Source organism: Neopsephotus bourkii, unplaced genomic scaffold, assembly GCF_033783945.1.
Source record: "Neopsephotus bourkii isolate Nb327-2 ecotype Australia unplaced genomic scaffold, CSIRO-AGI_Nbou_v1 NB_1590, whole genome shotgun sequence".
NCBI classification, from domain to species: Eukaryota; Metazoa; Chordata; class Aves; order Psittaciformes; family Psittacidae; genus Neopsephotus; species Neopsephotus bourkii.
In genome coordinates, this window is record NW_026902066.1 from 74,025 (window position 1) to 86,328 (window position 12,304).

General features: G+C 56.9%; 2 protein-coding genes across 2 annotated transcripts; both read left to right on the forward strand.

Moving 5' to 3' along the window:
* Positions 1-190: 190 nt before the first annotated feature.
* On the forward strand, positions 191-2,534 carry PSENEN (presenilin enhancer, gamma-secretase subunit). Its single transcript, XM_061372054.1, has 3 exons — positions 191-294; positions 969-1,073; positions 2,395-2,534. Exons 1-3 carry the CDS (start codon positions 234-236, stop codon positions 2,532-2,534), a joined length of 306 nt encoding a protein of 101 aa, XP_061228038.1. The 5' UTR covers positions 191-233.
* A 1,251-nt stretch (positions 2,535-3,785) lies between these two features.
* Positions 3,786-11,983, forward strand: PSMC4 (proteasome 26S subunit, ATPase 4; the record flags this gene model as incomplete). The annotated part of the gene is made up of 10 exons (XM_061372060.1): positions 3,786-3,864; positions 4,813-4,911; positions 6,581-6,767; positions 7,599-7,745; positions 8,300-8,409; positions 8,793-8,886; positions 9,371-9,538; positions 10,231-10,307; positions 10,879-11,047; positions 11,895-11,983. Coding segments are annotated over exons 1-10 (1,176 nt in total), but the record flags the coding sequence as incomplete, so codon positions are not given.
* Between the last annotated feature and the right edge of the window lie 321 nt (positions 11,984-12,304).

Sequence of the window (12,304 nt, forward strand, 5' to 3'; positions counted from 1 at the left end):
AGGGGTTACGGGGCAGTTATGGGTCCCAATGCAGGGCTATGGGGCAGTTACGGGTCCTAATGGGGGCCTATGGGGCAATTACGGGTCCCAATAGAGGGCTATGGGGCAGTTACGGGTGCTAAGGGGTGGTTATGGGGCAGTTGTGGGTCCCAAGGGGCAGTTGTGGGTCCCAAGGGGTGGTTATGGGCCCGGGGGGGGTGACTTGTGGGGCAGGGCTGATCTGTGGGGCGCAGATGAACCTGGAGCGCGTCTCCAATGAGGACAAGCTGGATCTGTGCCGCAAGTACTACCTGGGTGAGCCCCATAGAGCCCCTTTTCCTCCCCATAGACCTCCTTCCCCCCCATATCCCTCTATGGACCCCTAAAGACCCCCATAGACCCCGTTTTCTGCCCCCATAACCCCCTAAAAGGTCTCCCATAAACCCCTAAAGACCCCATAGCCCCCCCATATCCCTCCATATCCCCCCATAGACCCCCCCATATGCCCTATATCCCTCCCATACCTCCCCCATATCCCCCCATAGTGCCCCATATCCCCCCATAGACCCCTCATATCCCCCCATTACCCCCCATATGCCCCCATACTCCTGCATACCCTACTCATACCCCCCATAGCCCCCCCATAACCCCCATAGACCTCCCATATCCCCCCATACCCCCCATATCCCACTCATCCCCCCCATACCTCCCCATATCCCTCCCCACAGATCCCCCCATGGTGCCCCATAGTGCCTCATACCCACCCCATAGACACCCCCCTATCCCCCCATATCCCCCCCATAGCCCACCCCATAGCGCTGTGTGTGTTTCCCAGGGGGCTTTGCGCTCCTGCCCTTCCTGTGGCTCGTGAACGTGCTCTGGCCCCATAACCTGCCCCATATCCCCCCATAGCCTGCCCCATAGCCTGCCCCATAGCCCACCCCATACCCTGCCCCATAGCCCGCCCCATAGCGCTGTTTCCTTCCCAGGGGGCTTTGCGCTCCTGCCCTTCCTGTGGCTCGTGAACGTGCTCTGGTTCTTCCGCGAGGCCTTTGTGGTGCCCCCCTATGGGGAGCAGGCGCTCATCCGGCGCTGTGAGAGATGGGGGGCAGGGGACGTGGGGGAAGGGGTCTATGGGGGGGAGTATGGGGGGGATAATGGGGGGATATGAGGGGTCTATAGGGGGTAATGGGTGGGTATGGGGGGATATGGGGGGTAATGGGGGAGTATGGGGGGTAATGGGGTGATAATGGGGGGATATAGGGAAATATTGGGCACTATGGGGGGTCTATGCGGGGATATGAACGGAATATGGGGAGGAGATGGGGGGATATGGGGGGTAATGAGGTGATAATGGGGGGATATGGGGCTCTATGGGGTAGCAGCAAGGTTCAGTTGCTAACCTGGGGGTACCCCCCTTGTCTCCCCCCATTGCCCCCCTTCTACCCCTGCACATCCCCATATCCCCTCCATGTCCCTTGTACCCCATCTATGCACTCCTGTGTACTTCCTATATACACCCTATGTGTCTCCATACACCCCTATATACATCCCTATACACTCCTATATACTCCTGTACCCGTTCCTGTACACCCATATGTATTCCTATATACATTCCTATGTATTTCCTATATCTATATATGTCTCTATATCCTTATATACCCCTATATACTCTCCTATATACTCTTATATACCCCTATATACCTGTCTATACCCTCCTCTACACTCTATGCCCTTATACTCTCCCCTGTATACCCGTATATTCCCCTCTCCGCCCCTATGCATACCCCTATATACTCCCCAATGTACTTCCATATCCCCCCATTTATCCCTACATACACTTCTCTATACCCTATGTACCCCATACATACCTCACCTGTACATAATCCCCATATATATGCATATATATCCCCACATACACATATGCTCCTATATACTCTATATCACCCTATACCCTTTTATATACTCCTATATCCCCCTATATATATTCCCCTATATATATACTCCTATATACTCCTATCCCCCATACATATATACCCATATCTGTACCCCCTCATTCACATCCATCCCCATATCCATCCCTATAACATCCATGTGACCTCCATCCATGTGACCTCCATCCATGTGACCTCCATCCATGTGACCTCCATGTGACATCCATGTGATCTCCATCCATGTGACCTCCATGTGACATCCATCCATGTGATGTGCATCCATGTGACATCCATCCATGTGACATCCATCCATGTGACATCCATGTGACCTCCATGCATGTGATCTACATCCATGTGACATCCCTGTGACCCCCACCCACGTGACCCCCCCCACCCCTGTGACCCTCCCCCCCCATGTGACCCCCCCCCACGTGACCCCCACCCACCCCCCCACGTGACCCCCCCTCCCCCCATGTGACAGACGTGCGCCGCTCTGCCCTGGGTCTGTCCCTCTGGGTGCTGGCTCTGGGGGCCTGGCTCGGGCTCTTCCAGACCCAGCGCGGGCACTGGGGGGCCTGGGGGGACCTCCTGGCCTTCACCCTGCCTCTGGGCGCCCCGTGACCCCCGCCCGTCACGTGACCACAGCGTCAGCCAATGGGGAGCGACCGAGGGGATCAGCGCTGCTCCGTTCAGCTCACTTCGATGGGGTCACGTGGCCGTGGGGTCCACCAATGGGGATGGAGGGGGATCAACGGCCCAGCAGCATCACCGAGGGAGGTGGAGGAGGTGAGGGGGAAATGGGGGAAAATGGGGGGAATGGGGGAAAATGGGGGTTAAAATGGGGGAGAATGGGGAAAATGGGGGTTAAAATGGGGGAGAATGGGGAAAATGGGGGTTAAAATGGGGGAAATGGGAATGGGGTAAAATGGGGGAAATTGAGGTTAAAATGGGAGGAAAGGGGTTAAAATTCAGCTTAAAATGGGAGGAAAAGGGTTAAAATGGGACGAAAGGGTTAAAGTGGGAGGAAAAGGGTTAAAACTCAGCTTAAAATGGGAGGAAAAGGGTTAAAATGGTTGGAAAAGTGTTAAAATGGGTTAAAATGCAGCTTAAAATGGGGGAAATGGGTTAAAATGGGAGGAAATGGGTTAAAATTGGAGGAAAAGGGCTAAAATGCAGCTTAAAATGGGGGAAATGGGTTAAAATGGGTGGAAATGGGTTAAAATGGGAGGGAAAGGGTTAAAATGGGAGGGAAAGGGTTAAAATGCAGCTTAAAATGGGGGGAAACGGGTTAAAATGAGGGGGAACGGGTGAAAACGGAAGGCAGTGGTTAAAATCGGGGGAAAATTCGGTTAAAACGGGTTAAATTGGGTAAAACCGGGGGTTTTACCCCAAAGCTGTGGGGATTTACCTCAGATTCGGGGCGGGGGGGCACAAAATGGCGGCGCGCGGGGGGGGGGGAGGGGGGCGGGCGCAACAAAATGGCGGTGGGCCGTGCCATTGCGGCCCTGGGGGGGGGAGCACCGCTGTTCCTGGGCTGTACCATGGGCTCTGAAGGGAGGCGATCCCCCCGTTGTGCTTTGCGGGTGCTGATTGTGTGTGTGTGTTCCCCCCCCAGGAGCGGTGACGTCGTCTGACGTTATATAAAGGACTCGAATTCGCCCCACCCCCCGATCCCCCGTTTTTTAATGCGGGTTTGGTGCGGTCCGACCCGCTCCCCTCATTAAAGCCTCTTTGGCCACGCCCACTCGGTGCTCATTGGCTGGGAGAGACGGGGGCGTGGCTTCGCGGTGGCGGCGGGAGGGGTGGGCGCCATTGTTGGACTACATCTCCCATCATCCCCCCCGAGCGCCCCATCCGGGTCTCTACACCGGAAGGGGGGGAGCGGCACTTCCGGCGTCTTCCGCGCGCAGTCACGATGGAGGAGCTGGGGCTGCTGAGCGAGAAGGTGCAGGTGAGGCGCGAAACGGGCCCAAAATCGGCCAAAATCACCCCAAAACGGCCCAAAATCACCCGAAAATACCCCAAAATAGGCCCAAGTCACCCCAAAGCAGCAAAAAATCGGCCCGAGGCACCCCAAATCGGCCCAAATCACCACAAAAGAGCCCAAAATCGGCCTAAATAAACCCCAAATAACCGCAATATCGGCCCAAAACAGCCCAAAATCGCCCTAAAAGAGGCCAAAATCTGCCCAAAAGAGCCCCAAATTACCTCAAAGCAGCCCAAAATCGGCCTAAATAACCCCAAATCACCTCAATATCTGCCCAACAGACCAGAATCTCCCTAAGCCAGCCCAAAATCGGCCCAAAAGAGACCCAAATCACCCAAAACAGCACAAAATCTACCCGAATCACCCCAAAATGCTCAAAAAACCCCAAAATCAGCTAAACCACCCCAAAATCGCCCCAAATCCCCCAAAACAAGCCCAAATCCACCCTAAACCAGCCCCAAATTGACTCAAATCCCCAAAACCACCCCAAAATCACCCAAACCAGCCCAAAATTACCACAAATTCCCCCAAACAAGCCCAAATTCACCCTAAATCGTCCCAAAATTGACCCAAATCCCCCAAACCACCCCAAAATCGCCCCAAACCCCTCAAAACCAGCCCAAATTCACCCTAAACCAGCCCAAAATAGCCCCAAATGCCCCCAAATCTGGCTGAATTCACCCCAAAATGCCCCTAAACCACCTCACACCCCCCATCTATGGTCCCCTCCCCATCTATGGTCCCCCCCCATCTATGGGTCCCCCCCCCATCTATGGTCCCCCCCCATCTATGGTCCCCCCACATCTATGGTCCCCCCCTCTATGGCCCCCCCCCATCTATGGGTACCCCACCATCTATGGGTCCCCCCTATCTATGGGTCCCCCCCATCTATGGGTCCTTCCCCCCCCCCAGGAGGAGGTCCCCGCCCTGGCCGCCCCCCGCCCCCCCCCGGGTCTGTCCTTCCTGGTGCCTGAGCCCGAGGACCTCGAGGACCTCTACAGCCGGTACAAGGTAGGGGGTAATGGGGGACAATGGGGATAATGGGGGGCTATGGGGGTAATGGGGGGGAATGGGCAAGGGGGCCAATAGAGTTAATGGGGGTAATGGGGGGTAATGGGGCAATGGGGGAATGAAGAATGGGGGATAATGGGGGTAATGAGGGGGATGGGGGATGGGTAATGGGGGTAATGGGAGCAATGGGGGGCAGTGGGGTTGATGGAGGCAATGGGCAATGGTGGTAATGGGTTGCAGTGGGGGCAATGGGGGTAATGGGGCAGTGGGGGAGTGGGGGCTTTGGGGCCAACGGGGGCAATGGCGGTAATGGGGCCATGGAGGCAATGGGGGGAATGGGTGCAATGGGGCAGTGGGGGTAATGGGTGCAATGGGGGGCAACAGGGGGTAATGGGGACAATGGTGGGCAATGAGGGCAATGGACAATGGGGGTAATGGGGGCAATGGGCAGTGGGGTCAATGGGGCATTGGGGAGCAATGGGGGTAATGGAGATCATTATGGGATGTTGACCTCGTTGGCATGGGTTGGAGAGCGTTGCTAGGGGATGCGGTCTGTTACTATTATGGGATGGGCTGGAGAGCATCAATGGGGTGGGGACCAGTGCTATGGGATGGGGATTATTATGGGATGGGGTCGTTATGGGATGGGGTCGTTATGGGATGGGGTCATTATGGGATGGAGATCATTATGGGATAGGGATCATTATGGGATGGGGTCATTATGGGATGGGATCATTATGGGATGGGGATCATTATGGGATGGGGTCATTATGGGATGGGATCATTATGGGATGGGGTCATGAGTTGGGGTCATTATGGGATTGGGTCATTATGGGATGGGATCATTATGGGATGGGGATCATTATGGGATGGGGTCATTATGGGATGGGGATCATTATGGGATGGGGTCATGAGTTGGGGTCATTATGGGATTGGGTCATTATGGGATGGGGTCATTATGAGATGGGGTCATTATGAAATGGGGTCATTATGGGATGGGGATCATTATGGGATGGGGATCATAATGGGATGGGGTCATTATGGGATGGGGTCATTATGGGATGGGATCATTATGGGATGGGGATTATTATGGGATGGGGATTTTCATGCCACATGGTGAGTATTATGGTCTGCCTGTGACCATTATGGGATGGAGTGTGACTGTTCCGCTCTGTCTGTGATCATTATGGGATGGATGGAGGGTGACTATTATGGTCTGTGTGTGATCATTATGGGATGGATGGAGGGTGACTATTATGGTCTGTGTGTGTGTGTTAGCGGCTGCAGCAGGAGCTGGAGTTCCTGGAGGTGCAGGAGGAGTACATCAAGGGTGACTGTTGCACTGTGTCTGTGACCATTATGGGATGGATGGAGGGTGACTATTATGGTCTGTGTGTGATCATTATGGGATGGATGGAGGGTGACTATTATGGTCTGTGTGTGATCATTATGGGATGGATGCACAGTGACTATTATGGTCTGTGTGTGTGTGCCAGCGGCTGCAGCAGGAGCTGGAGTTCCTGGAGGTGCAGGAGGAGTACATCAAGGGTGACTGTTGCGCCGTGTCTGTGATCATTATGGGATGGATGGAGGGTGACCATTATGGTCTGTGTGTGATCATTATGGGATGGATGGATGCACAGTGACTATTATGGTCTGTGTGTGCCAGCGGCTGCAGCAGGAGCTGGAGTTCCTGGAGGTGCAGGAGGAGTACATCAAGGACGAGCAGAAGAACCTCAAGAAGGAGTTCCTGCACGCGCAGGAGGAGGTGAAGCGCATCCAGAGCATCCCCCTCGTCATAGGGCAGTTCCTGGAGGCCGTGGACCAGAACACGGCCATCGTGGGCTCCACCACTGGTGAGCGCCGGCGCCATAGGGCAAAGCCATGGAGAGAGTCCTATGGAGCAGCACCATGGACAGAGCACCATGGGTAGAGCACCGTACAGCAGTACCATAGATAGGGCTCCATAGAGCAGCACCATGGATCAGCACCATGGATAGAGCCCCATAGATAGAGCACAATGGAGAGAGCCCCATAGAGCAGCACCATAGATCAGCACCATGGACAGAGCATCATAGAGCAGCTCCATGGATAGAGCTCCCCATTGATACCCATTGACACCGATTGACTCACATTGACCTTTATTGAATCCGTTGACACCGATGGATCCCCATTGACGACCATTGACGCTGATTCACCCCCATAGACACCGATTGATCCCCATTGACTCCATTGACACCGATTGGCCCCCATTGACACCGTTGATATTGATTGACCCATATTGGCCCCTAATCAATCCATTGACAGCGATTGACTCTCATTGATTCCATTGACACTGATTGACCTGTATTGGCCCTTATTGAATCTGTTGACACCAATTGATGCCCATTAACACCAGTTGACCCCCATTGACGCCTATTAAGACCGATTGACCCCCATTGGTGTTTATTGACAGCGTTTGATCTCCATTGATGCAGATTAACTCCTATTGATTGTCATTAATGCTTATTGGCACTGATTAACCTGTATTGTAGCGTATTGAATCTATTGACCCCCATTGACCACCATTGACTCCCATTGACTCCCATTGACCCCCATTGACCCCCATTGACTCCCCTTGACTCCCATTGACCCCCATTGCCCCCATTGACTCCCATTGACCCCATTGCCCCCCATTGCCCCCATAGGCTCCAACTACTACGTGCGCATCCTGAGCACCATTGACCGGGAGCTGCTCAAGCCCAACGCCTCGGTGGCCCTGCACAAGCACAGCAACGCCCTGGTGGACGTCCTGCCCCCCGAGGCCGACAGCAGCATCATGATGCTCACCGCCGGTGGGTGGGGCAGGTGTGGGGCAGCTGTGGGGCAGCAATGGGGAAACAATGGGGAAACAATGGGGACCAATGGGGAATCAATGGGGAAACAATGGGGAAGCAATGGGGAAACAATGGGGAAACAATGGGGAAGCAATGGGGAGGGAAGGGGCAATCAATGGGGCAGCAACGGGGAAGCATGGGGAAGCGATGGGGAATCAATGGGGCAGCAATGGGGTATCAATTGGGAACCAATGGGGAACCAATGGGGAAGCAATGGGGTGGCAATAGGGAGGGAAGGGGCAATCAATGGGGAAGTAATGGGGAAACAATGGGGAGGGAAGGGAGAATCAATGGGGAAACAATGGGGAGCCAATGGGGAACCAATGGGGAACCAATGGGGAACCAATGGGGAACCAATGGGGAAACAATGGGGAACCAATGGGGAACCAATGGGGAACCAATGGGGAGGGAAGGGGCAAACAATGGGGAAGCAATGGGGAAACAATGGGGAATCAATGGTGCCCCATTGCTGTGGGTCCGTGCCCCATTGCTATGGGTCTGCCCCACTGCAGACCAGAAGCCGGATGTGATGTACGCTGACATCGGGGGCATGGACATCCAGAAGCAGGAGGTGCGCGAGGCCGTGGAGCTGCCCCTGACCCACTTCGAGCTCTACAAGCAGGTACCAGCCCCATTGCCCTGCCCCATAGCCCTGCCCCATAGCCCTAGTCCAGCCCCATAGCGCTGTCCCATAGCCCAGCCCCATAGCCCTGCCCCATAGCCCAGCCCCATAGCCCAGCCCCATAGCCCTGCCCCATAGCCCTGCCCCATAGCCCAGCCCCATAGCCCAGCCCCATAGCCCTGCCCCATAGCCCTGCCCCATAGCCCTCCCCATAGCCCTCCCCCCACCCCCCATCACCCCCCATAGCCCTGCCCCATAGCCCTGCCCCATGAACCCCCATCACCCCCCATAGCCCTGCCCCATAGCCCTGCCCCATAGCCCTGCCCCATAGCCCAGCCCCATACCCCAGCCCCATAGCCCTGCCCCATTGCTCTGCCCCACAGATCGGCATCGACCCCCCCCGCGGGGTGCTCATGTACGGGCCCCCCGGCTGCGGGAAGACCATGCTGGCCAAGGCTGTGGCGCATCACACTACAGGTAGGGCACCCATGGGTGCTGGGGGGGCAGAGGGGTCTATGGGTCTCTATGGGGTCTCTATGGGTCTCTATGGGGTCTCTGGGTCTCTATGGGTCTCTATGGGTCTCTATGGGTCTCTATGGGTCTCTATGGGTCTCTATGGGTCCCCCCAGCCGCCTTCATCCGCGTGGTGGGCTCGGAGTTCGTGCAGAAGTACCTGGGGGAGGGGCCGCGCATGGTGCGCGATGTTTCTATGGGTCCCTATGGGTCTCTATGGGTCTCTCTCTATGTGTCTCTATGTGTCTCTATGGGGTCTCTATGGGTCCCTATGGGTCTCTATGTGTCTCTATGGGTCTCTATGTGTCTCTATGTGTCTCTATGTGTCTCTATGTGTCTCTATGTGTCTCTATGGGTCCCTATGTGTCTCTATGTGTCTCTATGGGTCTCTATGGGTCTCTATGGGTCTCTATGGGTCTCTATGGGTCTCTATGGGTCTGCCCCCCAGCCGCCTTCATCCGCGTGGTGGGCTCGGAGTTCGTGCAGAAGTACCTGGGGGAGGGGCCGCGCATGGTGCGCGATGTTTTCCGCCTGGCCAAGGAGCACGCCCCCGCCATCATCTTCATCGACGAGATCGACGCCATCGCCACCAAGCGCTTCGACGCCCAGACGGGGGGTACCCATGGGGGGGATGGGGGGCACGGACCCATAGCGAGGGATGGGGGGCACGGACCCATAGCGGGGGATGGGGGGCACGGACCCATAGCGGGGGATGGGGGGCACGGACCCATAGCGGGGGATGGGGGGCACGGACCCATAGCGGGGGATGGGGGGGGCACGGACCCATAGCGGGGGATGGGGGGCACGGACCCATAGCGGGGGATGGGGGGCACGGACCCATAGCGAGGGATGGGGGGCACGGACCCATAGCGAGGGCAGTGGGGCGGCTGTGGGGCAGCAGTGGGGCAAGGGTCCCATAGGGACAGCAATGGGAGTGGGACACTGGGATGGGGGGCAGAGCCCCATAGGGACAGCAATGGGGGGCATTGGGGATAAGGGCCCCATAGGGACAGCAATGGTGGGGCATTGGGGTGGGGGACAGAGCCCCATAGGAATAGCAATGGGGGGGGACCCACTGGGGGTCATTGGGGCAGCCCATGGGTGCTCTATGGGCACTATGGGGCAGCCCATGGGTGCTCTATGGGCACTATGGGGCAGCCCATGGGTGCGCTATTTGCGCTATGGGGCAGTCCATGGGCTCTATGGGGCAGCCCATGGGGTCTGGGCACATGGGAGCTGGCCTATGGGGCAGCCCATGGATGCTCTATGGGCTCTATGGGGCAGCCCATGGGTTCCATGCCCCCCCAGCTGACCGCGAGGTCCAGCGCATCCTCCTGGAGCTCCTCAACCAGATGGACGGCTTCGACCAGAACGTCAACGTCAAGGTGGGGCCCAGGGGGTGCTATGGGGGTCCTATGGGTGCTATGGGGTGCTATGGGGTGCTATGGGTGCTATGGGGTGCTATGGGTGCTATGGGTGCTATGGGGGTGCTATGGGTGCTATGGGGTGCTATGGGTGCTATGGGGTGCTATGGAGTGCTATGGGTGCTATGGGGTGCTATGGGGGTGCTATGGGTGCTATGGGGTGCTATGGGTGCTATGGGGGTGCTATGGGTGCTATGGGGGTGCTATGGGTTGTATAGGGTGCTATGGAGTGCTATGGGTGCTATGGGTGCTAATGGGTTCTAGTAGGTGCTATGGGGGTCCAGTGGGTTCTATGGGTGGTCTCTATGGGTCCCTATGGCTCCTTTGGGGTCTCTATGGGGTCTCTATGGGTCTCCCTATGTGTCTCTATGGGTCTCTATGGGGTCTCTATGGGTCTCTATGGGGTCTCTATGGGGTCTCTATGGGTCTCTATGGGGTCTCTATGGGTCTCTATGTGTCTCTATGGGTCTCTATGTGTCTCTATGGGTCCCTATGGGTCCCTATGTGTCTCTATGGGTCCCCCCCATTGCAGGTGATCATGGCCACGAACCGCGCGGACACCCTGGACCCGGCGCTGCTGCGGCCCGGCCGCCTGGACCGGAAGATCGAGTTCCCGCTGCCGGACCGGCGCCAGAAGCGCCTCATCTTCTCCACCATCACCGGCAAGATGAACCTGTCCGAGGAGGTGGACCTCGAGGACTGTATCCGGGTCACTGGGGGTCACTGGGGGTCACTGGGGGTCAGGGGTCATGGGGCGCCGGAAGCGCCTCATCTTCTCCACCATCACCGGCAAGATGAACCTGTCCGAGGAGGTGGACCTCGAGGACTGTATCCGGGTCAATGGGGGTCAATGGGGGTCAATGGGGGTCAGGGGTCATGGGGCGCCGGAAGCGCCTCATCTTCTCCACCATCACCGGCAAGATGAACCTGTCCGAGGAGGTGGACCTCGAGGACTGTATCCGGGTCAATGGGGGTCAATGGGGGTCAATGGGGGTCAGGGGTCATGGGGGTCACTGGGGGTCAGGGGTCATGGGGCGCCAGAAGCGCCTCATCTTCTTCACCATCACCGGCAAGATGAACCTGTCCGAGGAGGTGGACCTCGAGGACTGTATCCGGGTCACTGGGGGTCAATGGGGGTCAATGGGGGTCAGGGGTCATGGGGCGCCGGAAGCGCCTCATCTTCTCCACCATCACCGGCAAGATGAACCTGTCCGAGGAGGTGGACCTCGAGGACTGTATCCGGGTCAATGGGGGTCAATGGGGGTCACTGGGTTGACCTAATGGACCTCCATTGGGTTGGCTTCATGGGCTTCCATTGGGTCAACGTCATGGTCTTCCATTGGGTTGACCTGGTGGACCTCCATTGGGTCGATCTCATGGACCTCCATTGGGTTGAGCTGATGGACCTCCATTGGGTTGGGGACAATGAGGGCCCAATGGGGGCAATGGGGCGCAATGGTTACAATGGGGGCACAATGGGTACAATGGGTGCAATGGGGGGGCAATGGGGCCATGGAAGAGGGGCCGTTTCCTTCACCTCCCCCCCAGATGTGGCTCGGCCCGACAAGATCTCCGGTGCTGACATCAACTCCATCTGCCAAGAGGTGGGTACCAGCTTGGGGGGCAGCTATGGGGCGGTCAGTGGGGCACCATGGGGGTGATGGCCATCAATGGGTCACCATTGGGTTGATGGCCATCAATGGGTCACCATGGGGGTGATGGCCATCAATGGGTCACCATTGGGTTGATGGCCATCAATGGGTCACCATTGGGTTGATGGCCATCAATGGGTCACCATTGGGTTGATGGCCATCAATGGGTCACCATTGGGTTGATGGCCATCAATGGGTCACCATTGGGTTGATGGCCATCAATGGGTCACCATTGGGTTGATGGCCATCAATGGGTTACCCCAATGCCCATCATTGCTATGGGGTTGCCCTGGCTGCCCCAATCCC